This window comes from Dermacentor albipictus, chromosome 2 (genome assembly GCF_038994185.2).
Source record: "Dermacentor albipictus isolate Rhodes 1998 colony chromosome 2, USDA_Dalb.pri_finalv2, whole genome shotgun sequence".
NCBI classification, from domain to species: domain Eukaryota; kingdom Metazoa; phylum Arthropoda; class Arachnida; order Ixodida; family Ixodidae; genus Dermacentor; species Dermacentor albipictus.
Window position 1 is genome coordinate 24626452 of NC_091822.1, and position 21791 is coordinate 24648242.

Here is a 21791-nt window from a genome sequence, read left to right on the forward strand (position 1 = left end):
GCCTTTGTTCTCGATTACCAGACCCAGCACTTTGAGCTGGTTGACTATTGGGATATTCCGCCCGTTCTTGGTGTGTAGCTTGATTTCCTCATGAGCCTTGTTTCTGTCGTATCCTTTGGGAGGCCTGCCTCTAAGCGTGGGGCGGTACAATAGAAGTTCAGATTTCTCTGCAGAGCATGTGAGGCCTGTTCCTATGAGGTGTTCCTCTACTGTGTTAATTGCAGTCTGGAGTCGTTGTTCTATTGATCCGTCGCTGCCATCACAGGTCCAGATAGTAATATCGTCCGCGTAGATTGTGTGATTCAGGGACTCTATGTGATTTAATTTTTCGGGGAGTCCCATCAAGACGAGATTAAACAGCATCGGCGAAATGACAGCGCCTTGCGGCGTGCCGGCCCCCCCTATGTCGATCTCGGGCGACTTGAGCCCTCCGACGGAGATGACTGCTTTCCTGTCTGATAGGAAGCTCTTGATGTAGTTATACGTCCGTTGCCCTAGTCCTATTCGTTCGATGTTTTCCAATATGGTTGCGTGGTTGGCATTATCGAAAGCTTTTTTAAGATCAAGGCCCAAGATGGCCCTTGTCGAGCGCGTGTTATAATCGATTATCTGATGCTTAAGTTGGAGCATCGCATCTTGTGCCGAAAGATTTTTGCGAAATCCTATCATTGTATCTGGGTATATGTTATTATCCTCTAAGAAGTTGTCTACTCTGTTTAAAATGACATGTTCCATTAATTTTCCGACGCAGGATGTTAGGGAGATTGGTCTGAGGTTGTCTATCTCAAGCTTCTTACCAGGTTTTGGAATAAGCGTTATCGTCGCTTTCTTCCATTGAGCTGGCACTTCTCCCTTTACCCAACACTCGTTTATGTATTCTGTTAGTTTGGCTATCGATTCATCATCCAGGTTCCTGAGAGTCTTGTTGGTTATACCGTCCGGGCCTGGGGCGGATTTGGTGTTTAACTTTTGTAGGGCCGCGCGGATTTCTGCCTCCGTGAGTTCCTCGTCTAATTTTGCGTTTGTATTCCCGCTGTAGATAGGATAGATGCAAGGGGGTGCCTGTTTTAAGTATTTCTGCTGTAATTCATTGAGAAATTCCTCTTCTGTACCCTCATATGCGTGTATTAACTTATGAATGGCTTGCATGTGATTTTTCTTGTTATTGTCATGGTCAAGCAGGAACCTGAGCATGTGCCACGTTTTGCCGGTGCTTAATTGTCCGTCCATGGAATTACATATCTCGTCCCATTGTTGTTTGGTCAATTGCTTAGCATGTTCTTCTATTTTTTTGTTCAGGAGTGCTATGCGCTTTCTTAACTTTCTGTTATGCTTCTGACCGCTAAGTCTATTCTGAAGCGACTGCTTAGCTTCCCACATGTGGAGAAGTCTGCTGTCGCATTTATCCAAGTTAGATTCAGGTGGTGCTATTTTTGTGGCAGCTTTGACGTCATCACTGAGCTCCTTAGTCCATTGTTCTATGTCTGCGATTGATCGTTGCTGTGTCTTCTCTCGCGTTCTACGAAATAGTTCCCAGTCTACTAATTTGATCTGTCGTTCCTTGGGTCTATTCGGCCCTTCTTTGACGTGTAACTCTAATATGCGGTGGTCACTACCCAAATCTTCCAGTGTGTTGTGCCACGTCGCCTTTACAATATTCTTGGTATAGGTTAGGTCTGGGGTTGTGTCCCTGTTTAGCGCCGTGCCTACTCTGGTTGGAGTGGCGGGGTCTGTGACGAGCGTGAGGCCTAATTCTTGCGAGTCGTTCCATAAGTCCCTTCCTTTTGCTCTGGTATATAAGTATCCCCACGTGGTGTGTGGGGCATTGAAGTCTCCTCCTATAACTACCGGATTTTCGCCAGCAAGTCTGAGTGTTTTCTGGAATAGGTTCTTGAATTTGTGTTTATGTAGCCTGGGGTTACTATAAATATTGAGAATAAATAAGCTATGTCCTGTCTTTTTTTGTGGGATGAGTTCCAATAGAATATTGTCAATGTGCGTTATTCCTGTGTTGTGCTGCATGCAAGTTATGTTTCTTTTTACCAGCGTAGTTAATGCCCTGGTGTCCCCTTCGGCATAGCCAAAAGATCTGTATCCTGCTAGCTTCGCAATCCCGTGTGTTTCCTGCAGAATTACGACGTCCGGTGTATCCTTGTCTTTCAAATACTGCTGCAGAACTGACTTTTTGTTTTCGTAACTTCTACAATTCCACTGCCATATCCTGAACCCTTCTTTAGCGCGCCTCATTTCGGGTGCGACCATGGGAGGGAGACGGGAGGTTGGAGAGAAGCTGATCTTATATAATTATGTGGTTGTGAAGTGGGTAAGGATTGTGGTGCTTCTGACGCAACGGAGGGGAGTCCATTACCTGGTGAGTGGTTTGCCTCTAGGATGTCTAATCTACTCACAATTGCTGCTATTGCCTTAGCCATTTGATTCATCATTTCGTCCCGTTTTTTATTTGACTTTTGTATTTCTCCTAGGCTCTTTTGAATATCGGCTAATGCTTTATCTACCACTGCGTTATCTTGTTTATCACTGATGGCTTGGGCCTTGCGTTTGAGTGGAGGGGGGTCATCCCCTTCGTCCATCTTATTGTCCGGAATTTCAAATGGCTCTTTCGTGCTCGCCTGTGGAGCGGGAGTTACCTGATTTATTTGGTTTTTTCCTTCCTTGAGAATTTTGATTTCATCGCTCATACGTGCTAGCAAAATCCTCAACTGTGCGTTCTCGTGTTTTAGTGGCTTGATCTCGTTATTAATGGCAGTCTCCCCACCAGCCCCCGGGCGCACGCCATCGACCACGTCTGCCCAGCTCACCGTGTTAGTCTGGTTTGCTGAAGAGGATGGCCTAGTTCTGGACCTGGATCTGGATCGTGTACCCGGTGTCCTGGAGCCGGACCGGGATAAGGATCTGGTGGTGGATGGTGACCTTGTTCTCGATCTGGAGCGTCGTTCCCTGGCGTTTAGAAGCCAAGCGTTCCGCGAGACTCTGCTCTGTATTCTCTTGAGATAGCGTCTTCATGTTCTTCTTGTCGTTCTCGTTGCAGTCTGTGCCATTGTCTCTGTTTAACGATGAAGGGCTTCTTGAATTTGGCTTTGCACATCTTGTCTGCGGTCGGATGGTCCTCGCCGCATAACTGACATTTAGGTTGGCACATGTGGTCTTTATCTGGGTTTGATGTTCCACATCCCGCACAAATCTTGTTGTCAGGGTTGGGACATACATCTCCTCTATGTCCAAGTCTGTTGCATTGATGACAGAAATCCACTTGTTTCCTGTACAGGGAGCAAGGGAGTAGCGCTGCCCTGTATCGGACGTACGTGGGCACTTTGTGTCCTTCAAAGAGCACAATCACTGTGGTAGTATTACTGAGTCTTTTTGCTGCTATCGCCGTTGGGTTTTTACTCGTAACCACCGCTGCTGTGATGTCTCTTGGGCCCTCGTCGAGTGGGATTCCTCTGATGACTCCTTTGGCCGTCATGTCAGGCGCTGTCTCGTAAGCATTGGTCTCGTAAAACTTGTCTTGAATCTTGATACGTGCTACTTCCTGATATTTGTTTGCCCGCTCTTGATCCGAGGTACTGACGAAGAGGATATTTTGATAATTGTTGGGGCAGACAATGTCCTCCTCCCTTTCGTCTCGAGGAATACCTGCCGCATCTTGTACCGCAGCTGTGAGGGGAACTATACCATGCTCGGATAATTTGAGTCCTCCACGTGGTCTGATCACAACCTTGTAATCCCCTCTTGGCAAATGTGGCATTCTGCTTGCCTTGCGTATTTGCTCTAGCCGGCCTTTCCATGGGTTATTGTTGCGCTTGTCGAGCCGCGTCGGCGACAAGGTGCTCTCGCGATGTTGGGAGGGTCGCCGGTCTGATCTTTTGTGTCTGACCTCCTTCCATCCCTTGCTTGTATCCATTTCTTCCTGGGATATGCTGCGCCCCTCTACGGTGACTTCCATCATTGAGAAAATGATCGGCAAATGTTGAGGAAGCCGGCTCCGGCGCGTGGCCTCGCGGCTCTGCCGCCACGAGGTCCGGCCAAAATATTGTCGTAGAGGCTTGAAAAATGGGAATCCCACCTGGTTTTCGGTATCCACTTGTTCCTGGGAACGAGCTGAGTCCGTTGGCGTGCAATAGCGGGTGGCTTTTTGGCGATTTGCGCTAGAAGAACATTCGTAGAATACGGAGCCGACGTGATGTGCATCCGCTCCCTCCGGCTTCTTCACTGGGAGTGCACTCTGTTTTTCCGTTAAGAAGCGCGTTGCCTAAAGTGTGACTCAAGGTCCCGAAGTGCACTCCCAGTAAGTGCACTTCACTTGCCCGCTTGACAGGGGTATAACATTTAAAAGCGCAAGATCCGTGGCAGAGTGATGAGATGGTCAACCATCTGATGAACTCTGATGAGACGGTTCTGGTGATGATACATTGAAAATGTTGCGCTAGAATCAAAACCAGGAGCTATTAATAAGATATTTGAAGCACCATTCCAGTTGCAATGAATGTTATCTATAAATGAATGATCCAGCCTCAGTTTAATAACTTAGCCATTATTCCGCTGCTCCACTGATGCGTCGCATATCATTTTACGTACTTTGCGCACTCCGGAAGAAAAATCTTCGGAACGTTTTACGTCGGAATCGTTCAGCATATAAGCGTTTTTGAGCGTCGCAAGCTTATCGCTGAAATCAAGCAATTTTAAAATGATAGGGCGAGAATGCCCAAGGCGCATTCTGTCTAACCTATGGAAGCGTTCAATTCCTGGACAGTGAAGGGAAAGCCTATTGAAGATGTTCGCAACCTTGGAGTGCAGTGTGTCACAATAGTCGTTGGCATCTTCAGGTATGCCATGAAGGTTTATGTTATTTCTTTGTGAACGTTTCAAGATTGTCATATTTGGCAGCATTATACTATATCCACCATCTAATAGATATCGTATGTCCCAGTCGAAAAATCTACCAGACCACATCTTCTGTTTTTCATCGTTTCCACCAGAGCAGCTTTTCAGACACGAGTCTGGTGTGTTTCGTACATACATTGAGCCCGGTCTGGTGTGCTTGTACCCGACCTGGCGCTTGCGCTGAGCCCAGTATGGTGTGTTTAGTGCACTCGCCGTTGTCTCCTTCATCTGTTCGAGTGTGCTGCTGTCTATATCCTGCCTTAGTAATTTTTCTTGAGACCATGCCCGTGCCTTGTGTGTTTGCGAAATATTACCGTTTACCACATATCTATACACAGAGATTTTGCATAAAGATGATTTGACTGATCGGATAAGTCTCTCCCACCAGCCGCCCAACCAAGGCGCACCTGGCCTAATAAATCTCCATTATATGCGATGCGTCAAGAGCAAAGATGCAAATGAAGAGCTCTTCATCGCGTTCCAATTGTCCCATCGGTCTCGCGATGTTCTCCTAAATGCGCCAGCATTATCGGAGTACAGTGTTGCGGGCACTCTTCTACGAGCCAAAATACCTATGGAACGCTAGTAGGAAGGAGCTTGTAGAGATTCCATTCGTCAATTCAAGGTATACAGCTCTTGTGGTCGCATATGTGAACAACAGAATATAAGCTTTGTATGTAACTCCATGAGTCTCATGTTGCTTCACATATAGTGGGCCTGCAAAGTTTAATCCTACAACTTCAAACGCCCCTGATGTGAGAAGCATGTCTTCCGTCATTGGCGCAAGTTGCACCTTTACAGGTTTGCCGTTGTATTTGTTGCAGAGAAAGCAAGCATTGATGGTCCGTTTAACTTCTTGTCGAGCATGTATAGCCCAGTAACGCTGTCGAATCTGCATCATAGAGCTTGCCACAACACCATGTGAAACTCTACAGTGACCCTCAGTAACAACTAAGGTCCTGAATGGATGCGTTTGCGGTAGAATAGCCGGGTGCTTTTCATCATACGTTGCGTTCATTCTTTCAATACGGCCTTCAAGCCGAAGCTGCCCGCTGTGATCACGCAGTACGGAGTACGGAGTACGCAGTACGGAGTGTTTCTGGATGGACAGTGTCTCCAAGCCGAAGGCTCGAAGCCGAATACTTCGATCTGGACACGACACATTCAGAACATTTCAGCCTTGTTTAGCTCCGCGGTTGAACTAGTTCACCGGGCGACGTTTGAATACGACGACATCGATCCACAAATTGAAATACCCAGGCGGTGGCGCGCAGGAGCTTCTGTAGGTTGCCAAACTTGCTTAAGTCAATCAGGGTGTCCCCTATTCTCGGCTCTTGAAGGAGTACATGTTGCGTGTCACACTCTGACTCTTCGTAGATCGGTGTACTCATGTTCGAGTCTGTAGGCCAGGTTGATCTTGGCTGGGATAACCATTCGGATCCCCTCCACCAGCTGCGACATATACGTAGAATCTTTAAACATACGCCCCTAGTCAATAAATCTGACGGGTTGTCTTCCCCTGGGCAGTAACGCCATAGCGTTGGGTCAGCAAATGCTGCGATTTCAGTCACTCTGTGCTTTACAAACTAACCGAACTTGTTACGGTCGCCCCGGATCCAGCTCAGTGCGATCGTTGAGTCTGTCCGCATGACTGAGGGAAAATGCGTTGGATGCCACGATGAGTGGATGTATTTTAATAATCTGGCTCCTACTACCGCAGCCATAAGCTCGAGCTTCGGCAGTGTTAAAATATTGGTAGGTGCTACTCGAGACTTCGCTACTATTAGTGATGCGGCTGTCTTTCCGCCGCCATCAACTATTCTCAAATAGGCACGTGCTCCATAATGCCTTCAGGCTGGCGTCGACGAATATATGCAGCTCTGCCTTCTCGGCCATTCCATATAGCCCATCTCTCACGCAGCGCGGAATCTTGATGAAGCCAAGCTGGATTACGTCTGCACACCATGCTGTCCGTGTCGCCTTGATCTCCTCTGCTAACTGGTCATCCCAAGACTGGCCTAAAGCCCACAGGCGTTGAAGCAAAAGCTTTGCAGTAACGGTGAAAGGCGTCAAGAAAGAAAGAATACCAAGAGGGTCAAAAATTTGGCAATCAGCCATGAGAAGTGTACGTTCTGTGTCCGGCTGAGCTGAGGGTAAGTATTGCGCTATAGATTTGAAGAAAATTTGAAGCAATCAGTTTTGGTACCCCATTGCATTCCCAAGACGGCAGTTGATTTCCTTGATGTACCTTCCACTTGCGCCTTCTGGTTGTCGAAAGCGTTCTGTAGTTGCTGGTAATTGGTCTTCCATTTTCTTAGACTCATGCCTCCATCTCGCATAATTGACTTCGATCGCTCATAGATGCTCAGACCATCTTCGAATGTCTCTGCACCCACCAATAAACCGTCTACATAAAAGGACTTCTTCAAAATAGAAGCAAGCGCTTTGTCCTCACAAGCGCTGCCCAAGTGGTGATGAATAGTCGCCATGAGCAAGAAAGGTCTTGATGTTGATCCAAATGGTACCTGCGTCATGCGCCATTCGACAACATTACTGTTTTGGGGAACGGGAATGGCATCAAACCAGAGAAACTGGAATGCATCTCGGTCGGTCTCCTGTATCTCAATTTGTAAGAATTCCTTCTCGATATCCGAATTGATGGCGACCGGAAACCACCGAAAGCGAAGCAGTACTTGTAGTAACTCTGGGTTGACGTTCATCCCTTTATCCAGGCAGTCATTGAGTGAGCTGAGGCAGTCGTTGAGTGATCGCAGTCGCTGAGGCAGCCTTGAGCATGTGACGATGCGTCGAACAAGACCCGGAGATGGGTGGTCAGCGATTCCTCTGGTATAACTTCCCGATGTGGCATATAATAGGTGGCATGATCAATAGGAACACTCTTAGGTACCACTTCAGCGTGTCCTAGCTCCAGGTATTGTCGGATGACTGCGTTGTATCGCTTCAATAATCCTTCATTCATTGATAGCCTCTTTGCCAGTTTTTGTAGACGTTCGAGCGCGGTATCACGGTTGCTTCCAAGTAGCTGTTCTTGATCTTATTTCCAAGGCAGCGCCATTGTGTATATTGCGGTGTTTTTCTTGCGAATTGTTCCTCGGAACCATGCAATGGACTCAGGAGATGGAGGTTCGCCAGAATCTGTGATGCCCATTCCTACGAGCTGCCAGAACGACAGTAGAATCTGCGAAGTTTTGTCATCGTCAGTAATCGTTTCCTCTCACAGAACGCAGATCATTACGTTAGCGTCGCAGTCAAGAAAGGCTTTTTGGCGACTCGGTCCTTGCAGTGTCCATCTTAATGCCGTGTTGATTGCGACCAGTCTTGGAATTTCTATGCTTCTTGCAACTTCTCCCATCATGATTTCCCAGCCATGGTCAGCTCCAATTAACACGTTGAGGCAGTTCTCAGTATCCGCTTCAAGAAAATTCTTGTCATCAGCAAGAAATTTGCCCTCACATCGCAGCTTCCGAATGAAGTTGTTATCAGCTGTCGGCTCTGGAATGTCGGGACAGATAACTGGCACTATAACTGCTTGAACAATATGGATGTCCGAACAGTGGTGAGTACGCAGTGGTACTTCAACAACCTTTCGTATTTCAGCAGAAGTTGGGGATGCGTTGCCAAACGTGTTGAATGAAATTCTGGTTTCCCCTAGTACCTGCAGTTGTAGTTTTGCAGCCAGATCTTCTGTGATAAATGATCTCTGACTGCCTCCATCCATAATCCCTCTCATGTATCTGGACTTGTTATTTTTAACGACAAAAGCGCGAAAGCTGCAGGGACAATTCTTTGTCCGTCTTTGCGTAAGCGTTTGTGGAATCTCGGTCGCAAAGCATTACTGATTGCGACGAGACTATCCCTGCTGTTCCATCTAAAGCCACCGCTGGTTCCGAAGTTTCCGCTGTAGTATCTATCTTTCTGTAGTTCGGGTCACACATAATCGAGGCGTGTTTTCCGTGGCATGCTGAGCACGTGAGTTTGACATGGCCAGACCGTGCGTGGTGACCTCGTGATGTACACCTATAACAGCCGTTATCCTTAGCTAGCTTCTCCTTTTTGGAAAGAAGTGATAGGTTGGTGGCGCAGGCGTGTGTACCGTGCTTCTTAGATCAACAGAAGAAACACTCGCTCCAGCTGTATGATGCCCTGTGCAGTATGGAAGCGGTGCCGCTCCCTCAAGGTTTCTCAGCATGGTCATCGACAGATCGTTGTGACGATATGTTGCACTGCTCTCGGCTCTGTAAGTCAACACATGTGAACATGAGCAGCTCTTTTAACTCCACTTCCGATGTTGCAGCTGCCATTGCTGTCTCCGAGAGGTTCGTATCAGGCCCATGTTGACGCAAAGTCTGACTCCGCATTCCTCGCGTATATGCAAGAACGATCTCGTACGGTAATGTCTTCTGTAGAATATCTATCAGCATTGCAGAGAAACTGATAGTGGGTACTGTTAGTGCAGTCAGACAGCGGATATATAGTTGATATATAGTTGATATATAGTTGATGCCGTAGCGTTGCTTCCGGACTCTACATGAGATAGATGGCGAAGCGTTGTCAGGGGGTGCTGCACTATCCTTTGTCCATCGCCAAAACGTTCCTTGAGAAGTTCTAAGGCATCTGAACAGCAAGCTTCAGAAGACGGTAAACCGGCAATGGCCGCTGCCGCTTCCCCGGCAAGATAATGCCATAAATCGAAAAACTTTGTCGTTGTCGATATATCGTTGTTGATATGAACAGTCTGCTCGAAGTGCTCCCAAAAAAGTGCCCATTTGTGAATGTCGCTTTTAAATGTCGGCATATCAAGATTCGGTAGCCTTGGGCCAATTCTCCGCAATACTTCAGGAACTGTCGGTGCTGCATTCTGAGGAGTAGACTCCGCTGTACTGTCCGCGCATCCCAAAGCGTCGATCTTGCATTGAATCTAGGCAAGCATGCTGATAGCTTGATCGTTATATTGTGTACCAATTACGTGTTCTGCTTCGAGCTCATCGTCGGCAATGTGCTCTTCGAGTGCATCGATAAGTTTCGAGAGCTCGTTGTTGCTAGCAGATAGACGGTCAAAAATGCCTGAAAACTTGGCCTTGTCCAAGGTAGGCTCTGTAAGTAGCAACTGTGCTTCCTGCAGAATCTTCGTATTCTGTGCTAATCGAGCCGACCGCTTGGTCTTGAGGCGATCCGTACGATTACCTCTTCATAGATGTCTAGTCTCTACGCCGATCATGAAAGATGGGTTATCTAGACATTCCTCGCCGTTCGCAGCGCGAAGTGGTGGAGTAGAAGCCCTTGAAGACGTACGATGAAGGTAACGAAGGCACGGGGGTCTTCGGCACCAAAATGTTTAAAACTAACGAGAGGCGAAGAAACCAGACAAAGAGCTACTCATTGTACTAACTTCTTCTTCTGGCAGTGCCCGCCTGCTCCGTTTATTCGTCTTTTTCTACAATACAGACACTGGAAATGCACAGAAAAATTCAAAGATTGAAGTTACTTTTCTTAATCAAATTAACACTCTCCACGAGTCCTGATGCATTTATTAAGTCCACCACAACACGCCTAACAAAAAAGTATCACCCGGAATCCCTAATACTGTACAACGCTAGAGCCAATGTTTTTAAATACTCTTTCTTTCCGAGAACAATAACTCAATGAAACTTACTCCCGACTGATATACTAACCAGTGTTGATGCCTTTGACAAAGTTGCTTATTGACAGTTGCAGATTTAGTGTTTGCTGTTCCTGCTACGTGTCATTCTTTTATATTCTGTTTACTGCAATGTTTTTTGCTGTGCTTTTAGTAGTTGTTATTCTTGTTGTCTTTTTATTTTGCCCCTCCTGCTAGAACCCATTTAAGGACTGCAGATGCTGTAAATAATTTTTCAAAAATCTGTGCGTCTCATTATGCAGATGGCTGTGTGCTGCCCCGAAGTCGACCAGTGGCGCTCGTCGAGTGCGAAAGACGCTGCGGATTCCCTTGCGAGTGAGTCCTTGTATTGCACAGGATACGTCTCCCATTATTTGACAGTTTCAGATCTATGGGGGATCTCTGCGCACGTGGAGAACTAGCGAGATTTTAATGCGTCAGCAACGAGCGTGGATAAATGTCGCGTTCCATAGTTTACATATACAAGGTGTTAAACCAGTATATCTAACAAAGGGGGCTAGATAAGCACACATGGTTAAACAGCGTGTTCGCGAGTACGACGTTTTTGCAAAGCAGTTGCTATGGGTGAAACAGACATATATCTTCATGTAGTACACAAGTTTCAAAATACTAATTAACGAAAATTTCCGGCCTTCCTATTATAACTTTGAAAGCAGGTAACTTATCAGGAGAAATTAGGAGACAGTCACAATCTAATGCGCTGTTATTATTTTAGTAGATGGCATCTAATTCAATATATTCGACGTTGAATTTCAGCGCTCTATGTAGGCCTTATCGCGGCCGAGTGCCCCGGAAGCCCAAAAAGTCCACCCTGCTTTGATGGAATGGCCTGCTAAACACACCAGGACGAAAAGTGCGACAAAGTTTAAAACGTTTTTTCCTGGCACGCATGTGGCCGTGACTCTCTGTGATTGAAACATCGTCACGTACATCATCACGGGAAGCTAGCCGTATTAGCGAGGCCATCTTTCGTGCACTCCCGGCTGCTCGCTTTCAATAATTTCTTAACGTAACGATTAAATTTAACGTTGAGGATCTTTAATTAGGTGCAATTTTCAAGATTAAGAAACTAGATGGACTCTTAAATGTTACAGTCTCCAAATTTGTCATATAAGCAACTGCCTAATAAAAAGGTAATGAAGAACGTTTATTTATTATCTATTTAGAAAATACTGCAAGCCAAGGAATGGCCCAAGCAGAAAAAAATGTGCACAACCAAGTACATAATAATACAGGCATGCCAAAATAACAGGCAGGTATGTAACATAGTAAAGCACAAGATCAAAATCACAGTTCATTATAACTATCAATGAAATTTAGTACGCTTCCGGAAATAGTTTGGCGCGGCAGGTTGTTCCAGTCTGTTATAGCGTCAGGAAAAAAGGTTATATAAGAGTGCTCGTACGGGCAAAGATAGGGGTAAAGTGTGAATGGTATCGTCTTGTAGGACGTGAAGATAACGAAGCAAGGATGTCTGTTAGGTCTAGATACCTTTTTTTGCAAGATAGGTGGAAAATAAATTTAAGTTTTCTGATCTTCTTTCGACATACTAAAGATTGAATTTTATTTTTATTCATTAACTCAGTTTGGGAGTCCGAGTGGCGAAAACGGTTGGAAATAAAACGGATGGCTAATCTTTGGATTTTGTTATCTTTTTTAGTGTGCGAATCCCAAACGTCAGATGCATACTCCAAACGAGACCATATTATTGTATCATATGCGAGGAATTTGGTGCTAGGGGGAGCGCTTCCAAATGTATGCCTTAGCAAGCCTAATTTCCTGCGTGCGGACGAAGTTTTTCAATTTGCGAGGACCTACTGAGCTTGCTGTTGAATGTGACGCCAAGATATTTAAAACCGTCTGTTAATAAAATAGGGGTTCCTTTGATACTGTATTGGTAAATAAATGGTTGTTTCTTATGAGTAATGTGCATAAATACAGTTTTGTCAGGGTTTAAATTCATGCCCCAACAGTTATACCAGTCTTCGGAAACTTAGCTAGACGCGTCAAAGTTTATCCCCCTAGCCTTCTAACTCATTGTAATAGTCGCCACGTTCGCTAAGCTCATAGTTGTTTCTTGAAAAAACCTGCATGGGTATGTGCAAATTTTTTTCCCTGAGTTATTCATTTGACGTACTATTATAAAATTGCCAACGTTTTACTTTATTCATATTATGCATTGTGCCTTTTGGTCATGTGTTATCGTCGTCCGAAATGCCTTGTCAGGGGTTCAGTGGCCAAGTCAAGCTATCTATAACTACTGTTAGCCAATGAACCCCTTCAGAAAGTGTTTTTTCGGGGAAATAAAAATGATTTACTTTGATACATATAGAAGAAGAACAGCGTTTGTGTTTGCGTTCTGCGCCATACGCGGCAGGTTCTGCGGACAACTTCCTTGAGAAATGGCCGCTCAGCCTCGATCGTCGAAGGAGTGTTGCAATTCAGTCCCATGAGAGCATTAATGAGGCAGGACGGTTACACAGGCCCGACACTCTTGTCACCGCCGCAGCACAGCTGATGCGCATTGAATGGCTGTTCTTGGCTCGGTTCATGCATCTGCTGGTGCGGAAGCCACCACCGTATCCTTGCGAGACTTACAGCCATGCGTTTACGTGTTCTGGGCATGCGGACTAATGCACAGTTGGCGCGCGAAGTTTCTGCGCAAGTGAGGCCAAACTATCGAATAACGGAAGACTGGCGCAAATAAAAGCGCAAGGCACCGGATGAAGAAACGATACCTCGCTCCGACGAGATTTCGGAGCACATTACCCAGCATGTGCATCTTTTTTTTGTGGGGGAGGGGGAGGGGGGGAGGGCGACCAGTGTCACAAAAGCCGCTCCGGCGCACGCCACACTGTTTTATTATAAGAAGGGCCACTCGAATATCTTCTCTGTAAACCAATTCCGAATCTCTGATGAGCATGAATCACAAACGCACGAGCCACACCGCGCTGTTAAGTGAGCATTACTCGCCCGTTGATGTGCATGGGCGTAGAGTACACAACTATTCAAGGCACAGTGTAACGGGTTTACGGCAGCGCCCTCTTTCTGCAGTGTATATTGCCTCACGTCGTGCCGATTTCATCTTTACAAGTCGCACACCGGCCACAGCGCAGCAACAAGTTTTACAGTGTCGTGAATAAGTAAGGTTGACCCTTTTGGCTGGTGATCTGGAATTCACAGTTGAAAGGCGAGAAGCAGTGCTTGTTTATTATTGCTCCTGTACGGATTTCGCTTGAAACTATAGGTTCAATATGACCTGTGCTAAAGCCTCGCCGCTACGTCATATATCCTCTCACTGAACATTTATAACTGCTGTATTTCTAGTTGCATCCTTGCGGCAACCTGCTGCATGGTAAATAAAGCGCAAATCACGAAATGGTAGTCATTTGTGCCAAAGTAGCCAAGTTAAGTAGCATAATTCGCACTGAGCTTCTCTGATAAGGATGAAATTGTTGATTAGAGTCGTGCATACGTTGGTATATAGATATTGGAGTACAGGCAAATGCCTACTTGTTCCTGCGCCCCACGCGTTTGGTGTATGGGCATGAACTACGGTTTAGAGAGAGGCTTAGCGCTCACTTTATCGTGCCTACAGGTGCCTACTTTTAACACCTAAACATGCTTTCCTGGACAGTTTTTTATTTGGGACAGCAATTCAATGGACTCTGCAGGCGAATTTTTGATCTGGGCATCGACGTCGCCATAAGGTGCGCTGTAAGTGCGATAAGATCGCTACGCCGCGCCATATGCTGTAAATGCGACAAAAAGCACGGGGGAGGGTGAGCCGAAAGGATCGGGGATTCTTGCGCGCGTAAGGAAGTGGGCATGCGCGAGGTCGTCTCGTCCGCGCAAGGAAAGCGGGGGTGGGGGGTTTAGCGCGAGCCTTCTCGCCTGGTCAGGGCGGCGCATGGCGCGGATGAGTATGGCAGCGGGGATGTCGGCGGTGGGTGCAAAGCTTAGTCGAACCCAGACGGCTGGTGGTTTCAGGGGCGATGTGTTCTTGCCCGCTTCGTGAGCACTGATGCGACAGGCAGCAACTGCCGCGTCGCTGAGAATACTCGTCATCACACCAACGATGTGACGCCGAGTGAGATGTCCTCGTGTTTGCCTGTGCACGCATGGTACCATTAAATTAAAAATTAAAATATTGGATTTTACGTACCGAAACCACGATTTGATTATGAGGCACGCCATAGTAGGAGGCTCTGGAATAATTTGGACCACCTGCGGTTCTTTAACGTGCATCTAAGTCTAGGTACATGGGTGTTTTCACATTTCGCCCCGAGCGAAATGGGACCGCCGTGGCGGGTATTTGATCCGGCGACCTTTTGCTTAGCATGAGGTCGCCGCCCAATACCATAGCTACTGAGCAATCACGGTGGGTGCCGGGCACCATGCTTGTTAATATAGTTAGTAGGCGAATGTTTTCTGCAATTCATACAGCTGATAGAACTACAAACCTTATTTTGTGTAGCTCCCTAATGCTTTGCTATTGCTGGCAATGCTTCGCCTTTCTGCCGAAACTGTCATTTTTTTTCTTTTTGCTTCGAGGACACATTGGCTTTCTTCTTTCCACAAGATCTCGCAGCATTAACATACGCTGCTGCTAATGGCAACCTACCTCGCAATGTTGTCTACCAAATAAGCGCACACACAGACTTCAGTCGAGCTTGTGAGGAACTTCCACCACTTGCCTGGCATTGGTCACTATCGCCATAGAAAACGAGCACCAAAAGTCTCCTCATTCGGAAGTGAGCACGCAGCTCATTGTTGCACTGCAAGCATGGATTTCGCACAGAAAGGTGCAGCGTTGAGGAAGGTTTACTGCCGATTGGAGCTTGGATAGGCTTGACTGTAGAATGCGCTGCTTGTGTGTTAGGCTGAAACATGCAAAGTTCACTAGAACTGCTGTCGCCTGTAGCTATATGTGATGAGCTTTTGTGACTGCTCTGTTCCTTTTGTGGTTGTAGACATATACCAGCCAATGGCCGCTTACCTGAACTTTGCACTAGACCACCAGTACCTATGCTCCTTTGCAATAAACGCTGGATAGCGCACAGCTCTCCCCGCACTTTTGCTTTAAATATGCGAATGCGCATCCAAGGAATTTTATGCTCTAACAGTCCAGCATTTGATTAGACAAAAAACAGCTTGCGAAGCGCAAAGTCAACAGTATGCAAGAAATGCTTAAGATTAAAATCTTGTTAACAGTTATCGAGTCGTCACATAATTGTGGCAGCAGCTGTCGAAAAATATTATGCAAATGGCAGTATTTGATCAGGCGACCTCGTGCACAAGGTCAACGCCCAATACCATAGCCGCTAAGCAACCACGCCGTGAACAGGTATTCTTTATGCTCAACGAAATTTCGAATTTCTCGCAAATGAACACTCGAGTATTTGGAAATATTGGATGCGCTTTGTAGAAGATCACAAAACAATAGACGGGACAGGCGCAATGCGCCTGTCCCGTCTACTTCCCTGTGATCGTTTTGGGTGTGGGACGGTGTCGAAAGCTTTGGATAAGTCAACAAAAATGCCGTCAATCTGTCCGCCTAAATCTAATGGCTGACAAATATCATGCGTGAATTCGATTAGTTGGGTAGTGGTGCTATATCCGCGACGGAAACCATGTTGGTAATGGGATAGGATATTGTGGCTTTCAAGAAATTCCGTGATGTGTTTAAAAATTATGTGTTCGAGTAACTTGCATGTGTGGGCAGTTAATGAAATGGGTCTGTAGTTCTGCAGAAGTTAAGCGTTACCGGATTTGTATATCGGAATGACCGTAGGAAGCTTCCAGGATTGGGGAACAGTGAAGGTGGATAATGATTTACGGAAGATAACGGAGAGGTATCTGCTTGTCCAAAGGGAGTAGCTAACGAGGAAGGAATTGGGTATGTCGTCTGGGCCGCAGCACTTTTTAGTATCTAAATGAAGGATCATGTTCAGAACACCTGAACTAGAGATGACGATGTCTTCAATAGGAGGGTATGGGTCACAGCTAAAAGGTGGAAGTGAAGAGTTATCCTGTGTGAACACGGAACGAGAATCGGTGTTAAAAGCGGAAGCAATCGTGAGTGAATCTGAAACTGCAACGTCCTTAACAACTAAACTGTTAGTTGTGCTGTTACTTGGCATTATCAATTTCCAGAACATACGAGGGTTTGTTTTCATTAATTTTGGCAAAGTAACAGCATGGTAGAAATCGTTGGCAGGTGTAAGTTTCTGGCGAAGTTCCTTCTTGCCATCATTGAACTCTGCATTTTGTCTGGATTACCATTTCTTTTAGACTAGCGCAATCGCGAAACACGACGCGATAAATGCAGTAGTCCTCTTGTCACCCACGGTGAATTAATATTTTTCTTTTTTGTTTTCAGGGGAACAAACTGGTTAATACATGTTTCAACAATATTCTCAAAAAACCCTACGGCAACATCGACGTCATTGTTCAAAGATAATTCATGAAACTTCTCAAACGATTCGCTAAGTGTGTCGGTAATTGCAGCATCGTTGGCACGGCTAAACTCACGAAAAGTGCAGTACTCAATCCGCGGTTTGGGAACAATACAGCAAACCGAGAACAGTACGGCTTTGTGGTCAAAAATACCATCAGTAACGCAGCACTGGAAGCCACTTTCTAAAAGACTTGAGCCAAGAAAAACTAAATCTAGGACAGCCGTTTCCCTGGTGTTCTCGTGGACAATCTGTTTAAGACCGAGTGATAGGGAAAGGCGCAAGAATTTTCTTGAGAGTGACACGTCGGAGCCGGTAATGGTGAGAGAGTGCCAGTGAATGCCTGGTGCATTAAAATCTCCCATAAGTATTATATTTGATAATTTCAAATCATGCAAAATGTTGATGAGAAAACCGAACTGATCCCTACAAGAGCCAGGAGGCCGGTAAAACACTGCAATTAGCACGGATGACCTTTCAAATGAATCTTGCACAAAAGCAATTCAATTTCACATGGGGTCTCAAGAACTGAAAATTTCAGGTGGGACTGTATATAGAGGGTGACACCGCCGCCTCTACCATTTGGTCTGTCAACTCTTACCAACGTGTATCCACTTAACGCAACTTCGGAGTCGTATATGCCGTCATGTAGCCATGTTTCCGTAATGCCTCTAATATGGGGGGAATGAGCAGTTACTAGAGAGATGAAGTTGGAAAATTTATTGAGAAGGCTTCTTGCGCTAATATTTAAAACTCGGAGGTCATTGGTTTTGCGATGAAGGAGTCAAGGCGGAGAGACAGGTGCGACGCTATTTAGTGCTGTGTTACGATGTAATTTCTCTAATGTATTAGAAGCGCTGTTCCAGTTATAGCGAACGCGAACTTTATCGATAAATATACGGTCAAACAGTATGCGGACCGTGCACCCGTTGTTCCTTGAACTCCCAGACGCTTCCCAAAGTTTTTGCGGATATTTCGGACACGTAGTGAAAAATCTTCCGTAATACGGTAATCGGTTTCTTTTAGCTTGTGACTACTTTTTAACACCGAAACTTTCTCCCGATAGTCCATAAGTTTCATAATCACGGGTCGCGGACGGTCACGTGAAGGCCTTCCAAGACGATGGCATCTTTCTATTTGAGGAGAGCTCATTTTAAGTTTATCCTCAAACCATATTGCAATGTCTGAGGACAGGCGCTCATTATCTTCACTGGAGGATTCTGGCAGACCATGTAAGATTAAATTGTTCCTTCGAGCACGGTTTTCTAATTCATCATATTTAGTTGAAAGGTTGAGAATTTCGTTTGTTAGACGTGCGAGTTCACTTTTAAGGCTGCCGCTTGGGACGGCAGGCTTATGTGAGGACTCCAGAGCGGCCAGACGCGATTCGATAGTCTCAAAAAATGTATTAACAGATTGTTGAAAGTTTTTAATTTCGGCGATATCCTCAGCTAAAAAAGCGATATCAGTAAAGGGGAAGAGTAATACGACCATAGTAAAACACAGAGCGCTACAGGGTACAAGGGGTACGAAGTGCTCCAGGGTATGAGGAAAGGTGTAATGGTTCGAGCACTTACTTTTCGAAATGCGATTGTTTGCTTGAAATTAAGGGTGCAATCAGGATGCGATGGCAACCAAAGGTTAGTGGGACGTCTCGCATAGGGCCCTCACGGGAAGACTACAAATGAAGCTGTGCAGCGTGATATGGGCTTGACAAGTTTTGAAGGGTGGGTAGTTCACAGTCAAATTGATGATAAAGAACGACGGAAGAATATCGAAGAAAGGAAATGGGCTGGGAGAGTGTTGAGGTATTTGTACATCAAAGACATTAATTCACATGGAGGAAAAGAACTAGGAAGCTTACCAGCAAGTAAGCGGCATGCAGGGTGAGGAACACGGCAACAAAGAGCGTCAAGTGGAAAGCCAGAGAGGCCGAAATAATCTCATGGGTGGCGGCAATGGAAAATAAACCTGCCATGAGCAACTACTTAAGAGGAAAAAAAAAACGGAATCAGTAAACAAACAATTTATGATAACTTAAAGGGAAGCTCATTACTTTTCGAAGCGAGATCAGGATGCCTTAGAACACGCACCTATAAAGCGAGATATTAGAAGGAAGAACAAGCATGTGCTTTGTGCTGTAAAGCTGGAGAAACGATTGAGCATGTTTTATTAGACTGCGAAGATCTTTGACTAGCGCTGGATTTAGGCACCAATGGTCTCCTGAAGCTCTTGGGTTTAGCGAGTGCCGGGGAAAAGTAAACGTGTCCGCAGGAGAGATTAGTAAGAGGCGATTGAAAGATTGGTGGAGGAAAAGTAGGGAAAAGTCAAAAAACGGAGACGTACAAGAACAAAGTTCGCAATAGGGGGTCAGAAGATTTGGTTATGGGAATTCATTGTGCATTTTCTTCCTTTTCTTTTTTTTCTTTTTTAAACTACTTAGGACATTAGGCAGTGTAATAGCAAGCCCTTGGTGGCGCAACCCACTGCCCCGTTGCAACAACATGCTGGTGACGTCCATCCATCCATCCGTGTCAAACCCTTGAACTAAGGTGCAGCTTAGCCCTAGCCGAAAAAATTCCTGAATCAAACAGCGCGAAGACGCCGACGAAACTTTGAACACCTACTACCACCGGGCTAACCGGCTGATTTTTATTATTTTTCTGTCGTTAAACAATATAGAGTGTTGAGGACTCAACGAAAGACGGCACTTGAAAAAAAAAATAGACAGCGATGGTTTGTTTACACGTTGATCACCAAAAGTTATTATGGGTCAATGTGCCTCACGGCGATTAGATTCGCGATCCAGTCAGTACGATCACGCCGCAATCGCGGGCGTTGTATACACAGTCCTGCTGAGTGAACTCGATCACCTGTATCCTGGCTACCATTCTTAATGGCCACCAAAAAAAATGATGCAAATCAGGTATATCGCAGTATATAGACATAGGGCGAGTGACACTGATAATATAAAAGCGAGTTATTTCTTTCTTTTTCTGGGGCATTGCACCAGATTCTCGTTTTGCTCAATTTCTTCTTAAAGCCCAAGAGATATCAGTGCTGCAGTCCAGTCATGAAGATATCAATATGGTCCTATATCTTCGATATGAGGATCAAGCGACAGAACCGGTATTCGGCTTTGACTCAGGAAGAGGACCTCACTGTTGAAGCAATAAACGACAATCTAGTGGGCATAATAAAGAAGTGCGCAATGGAAGTCGGTGGTAACTCCGTTAGACAGCATACCAGTAAGCTATCGCAGGAGATGAAAGATCTGATCAAGAAACGCCAATGTATGAAAGCCTCTAACCCTACAGCTAGAATAGAACTGGCAGAACTTTCCAAGTTAATCAACAAGCGTAAGACAGCTGACATAACTATTTATAATATGGATAGAATTGAACGTGCTCTCAAGAACGGAGGAAGCCTAAAAGCAGTGAAGAAGAAACTAGGAATCGGCAAGAATCAGGTGTATGCGTTAGGAGCCAAAGCCGGCAATATCATCACTAATATGAATGAGATCGTTCAAGTGGCTGGGGAGTTCTATAGAGATTTATACAGTACCAGTGGCACCTACGATTATGATGGAAGAAAGAATAGTCTAGAGCAATTTGAAATCCCACAAGTAACACCGGAAGAAGTAAAGAAAGCCTTGGGAGCTATGCAAAGGAGAAAGGCAGCCGGGGAAGATCAAGTAACAGAAGATTTGTTGAAGGATAGCAGGCACATTGTTCTAGAAAAACTGGCCACCATGTATACGCAACGCCTTCTGACTTCGACTGTACGGGATTCTTGGAAGAACGCTAACATAATCCTAATCCATGAGAAAGGGGACGCCAAAGTCTTGAAAAATTATAGACCGATCAGCTTACTGTCCGTTGCCTGCAAAGTATTTACTAAGGTAATGGCAAATAGAATCAGGAGTACTTTAGACTTCTGGCAACCAAAGGACCAGGCCGGATTCCGTAAAGGCTGCTCAACAATTGACCATATTCACACTATCAATCGGGTAATAGAGAAATGTGCCGAATATAACCAACCCTTATATACAGCTTTCATTGATTACGATAAAGCGTTTGATTCACTCGGAAACTCAGCAGTCATGGAAGCATTACGGAATCAGGGTGTAGACGAGCCGAATGTAAAAATACTCAAAAATATCTATAGCCGCTCCACAGCCACCGTAGTCCTCCATAAAGAAAGCAACAAAACCCCAATAAAGAAAGGCGTCAGGCAGGGAGATACGATCTCTCCAATGCTATTCACAGCGTGTTTACAGGAGGAATTCAGAGACCTGGATTGGGAAGAATTGGGGATAAGAGGTAATGGAGAATACCTGAGTAACTTGGTATTCACTAATGATATTGCCTTGCTTAGTAACTAAAGAGACCAACTGCAATGCATGCAATGCATGACCTGGAGAGGCAAAGCAGAAGGGTGTGTCAAAAAATTGATCTGCAGAAAACTAAAGTAATGTTTAACAGTCTCAGAAGAGAACAGCAGTTTACGATAGGTAGCGAGGCTTTGGAATTGGTAAGGGAATACATCTACTTAGGGCAGGTAGTGACCGCGGATCCGGATCATGAGACTGAAATAATCAGAAGAATAAGAATGTGCTGGGGTGCGTTTGGCAGGCATTCTCAGATCATGAACAGCAGGTTGCCATTATCCCTCAAGAGGAAAGTGTATAATAGCTGTGTCTTACCAGTACTCACCTACGGGGCAGAAACCTGGAGGCTTACGAAAAGGGT

The 21791-nt window shown here is 45.6% G+C and overlaps 1 protein-coding gene across 1 annotated transcript in view; it reads left to right on the top strand.

Moving 5' to 3' along the window:
- The window catches only part of LOC139055670 (uncharacterized), a 194490-nt gene that overhangs the window by 139311 nt on the left and 33388 nt on the right, over positions 1-21791 (top strand). The window contains exon 9 of the mRNA XM_070533198.1: positions 10825-10897. Coding sequence (XP_070389299.1) covers positions 10825-10897 — 73 coding nt within the window. The remainder of the gene's footprint in view (positions 1-10824; positions 10898-21791) is intronic.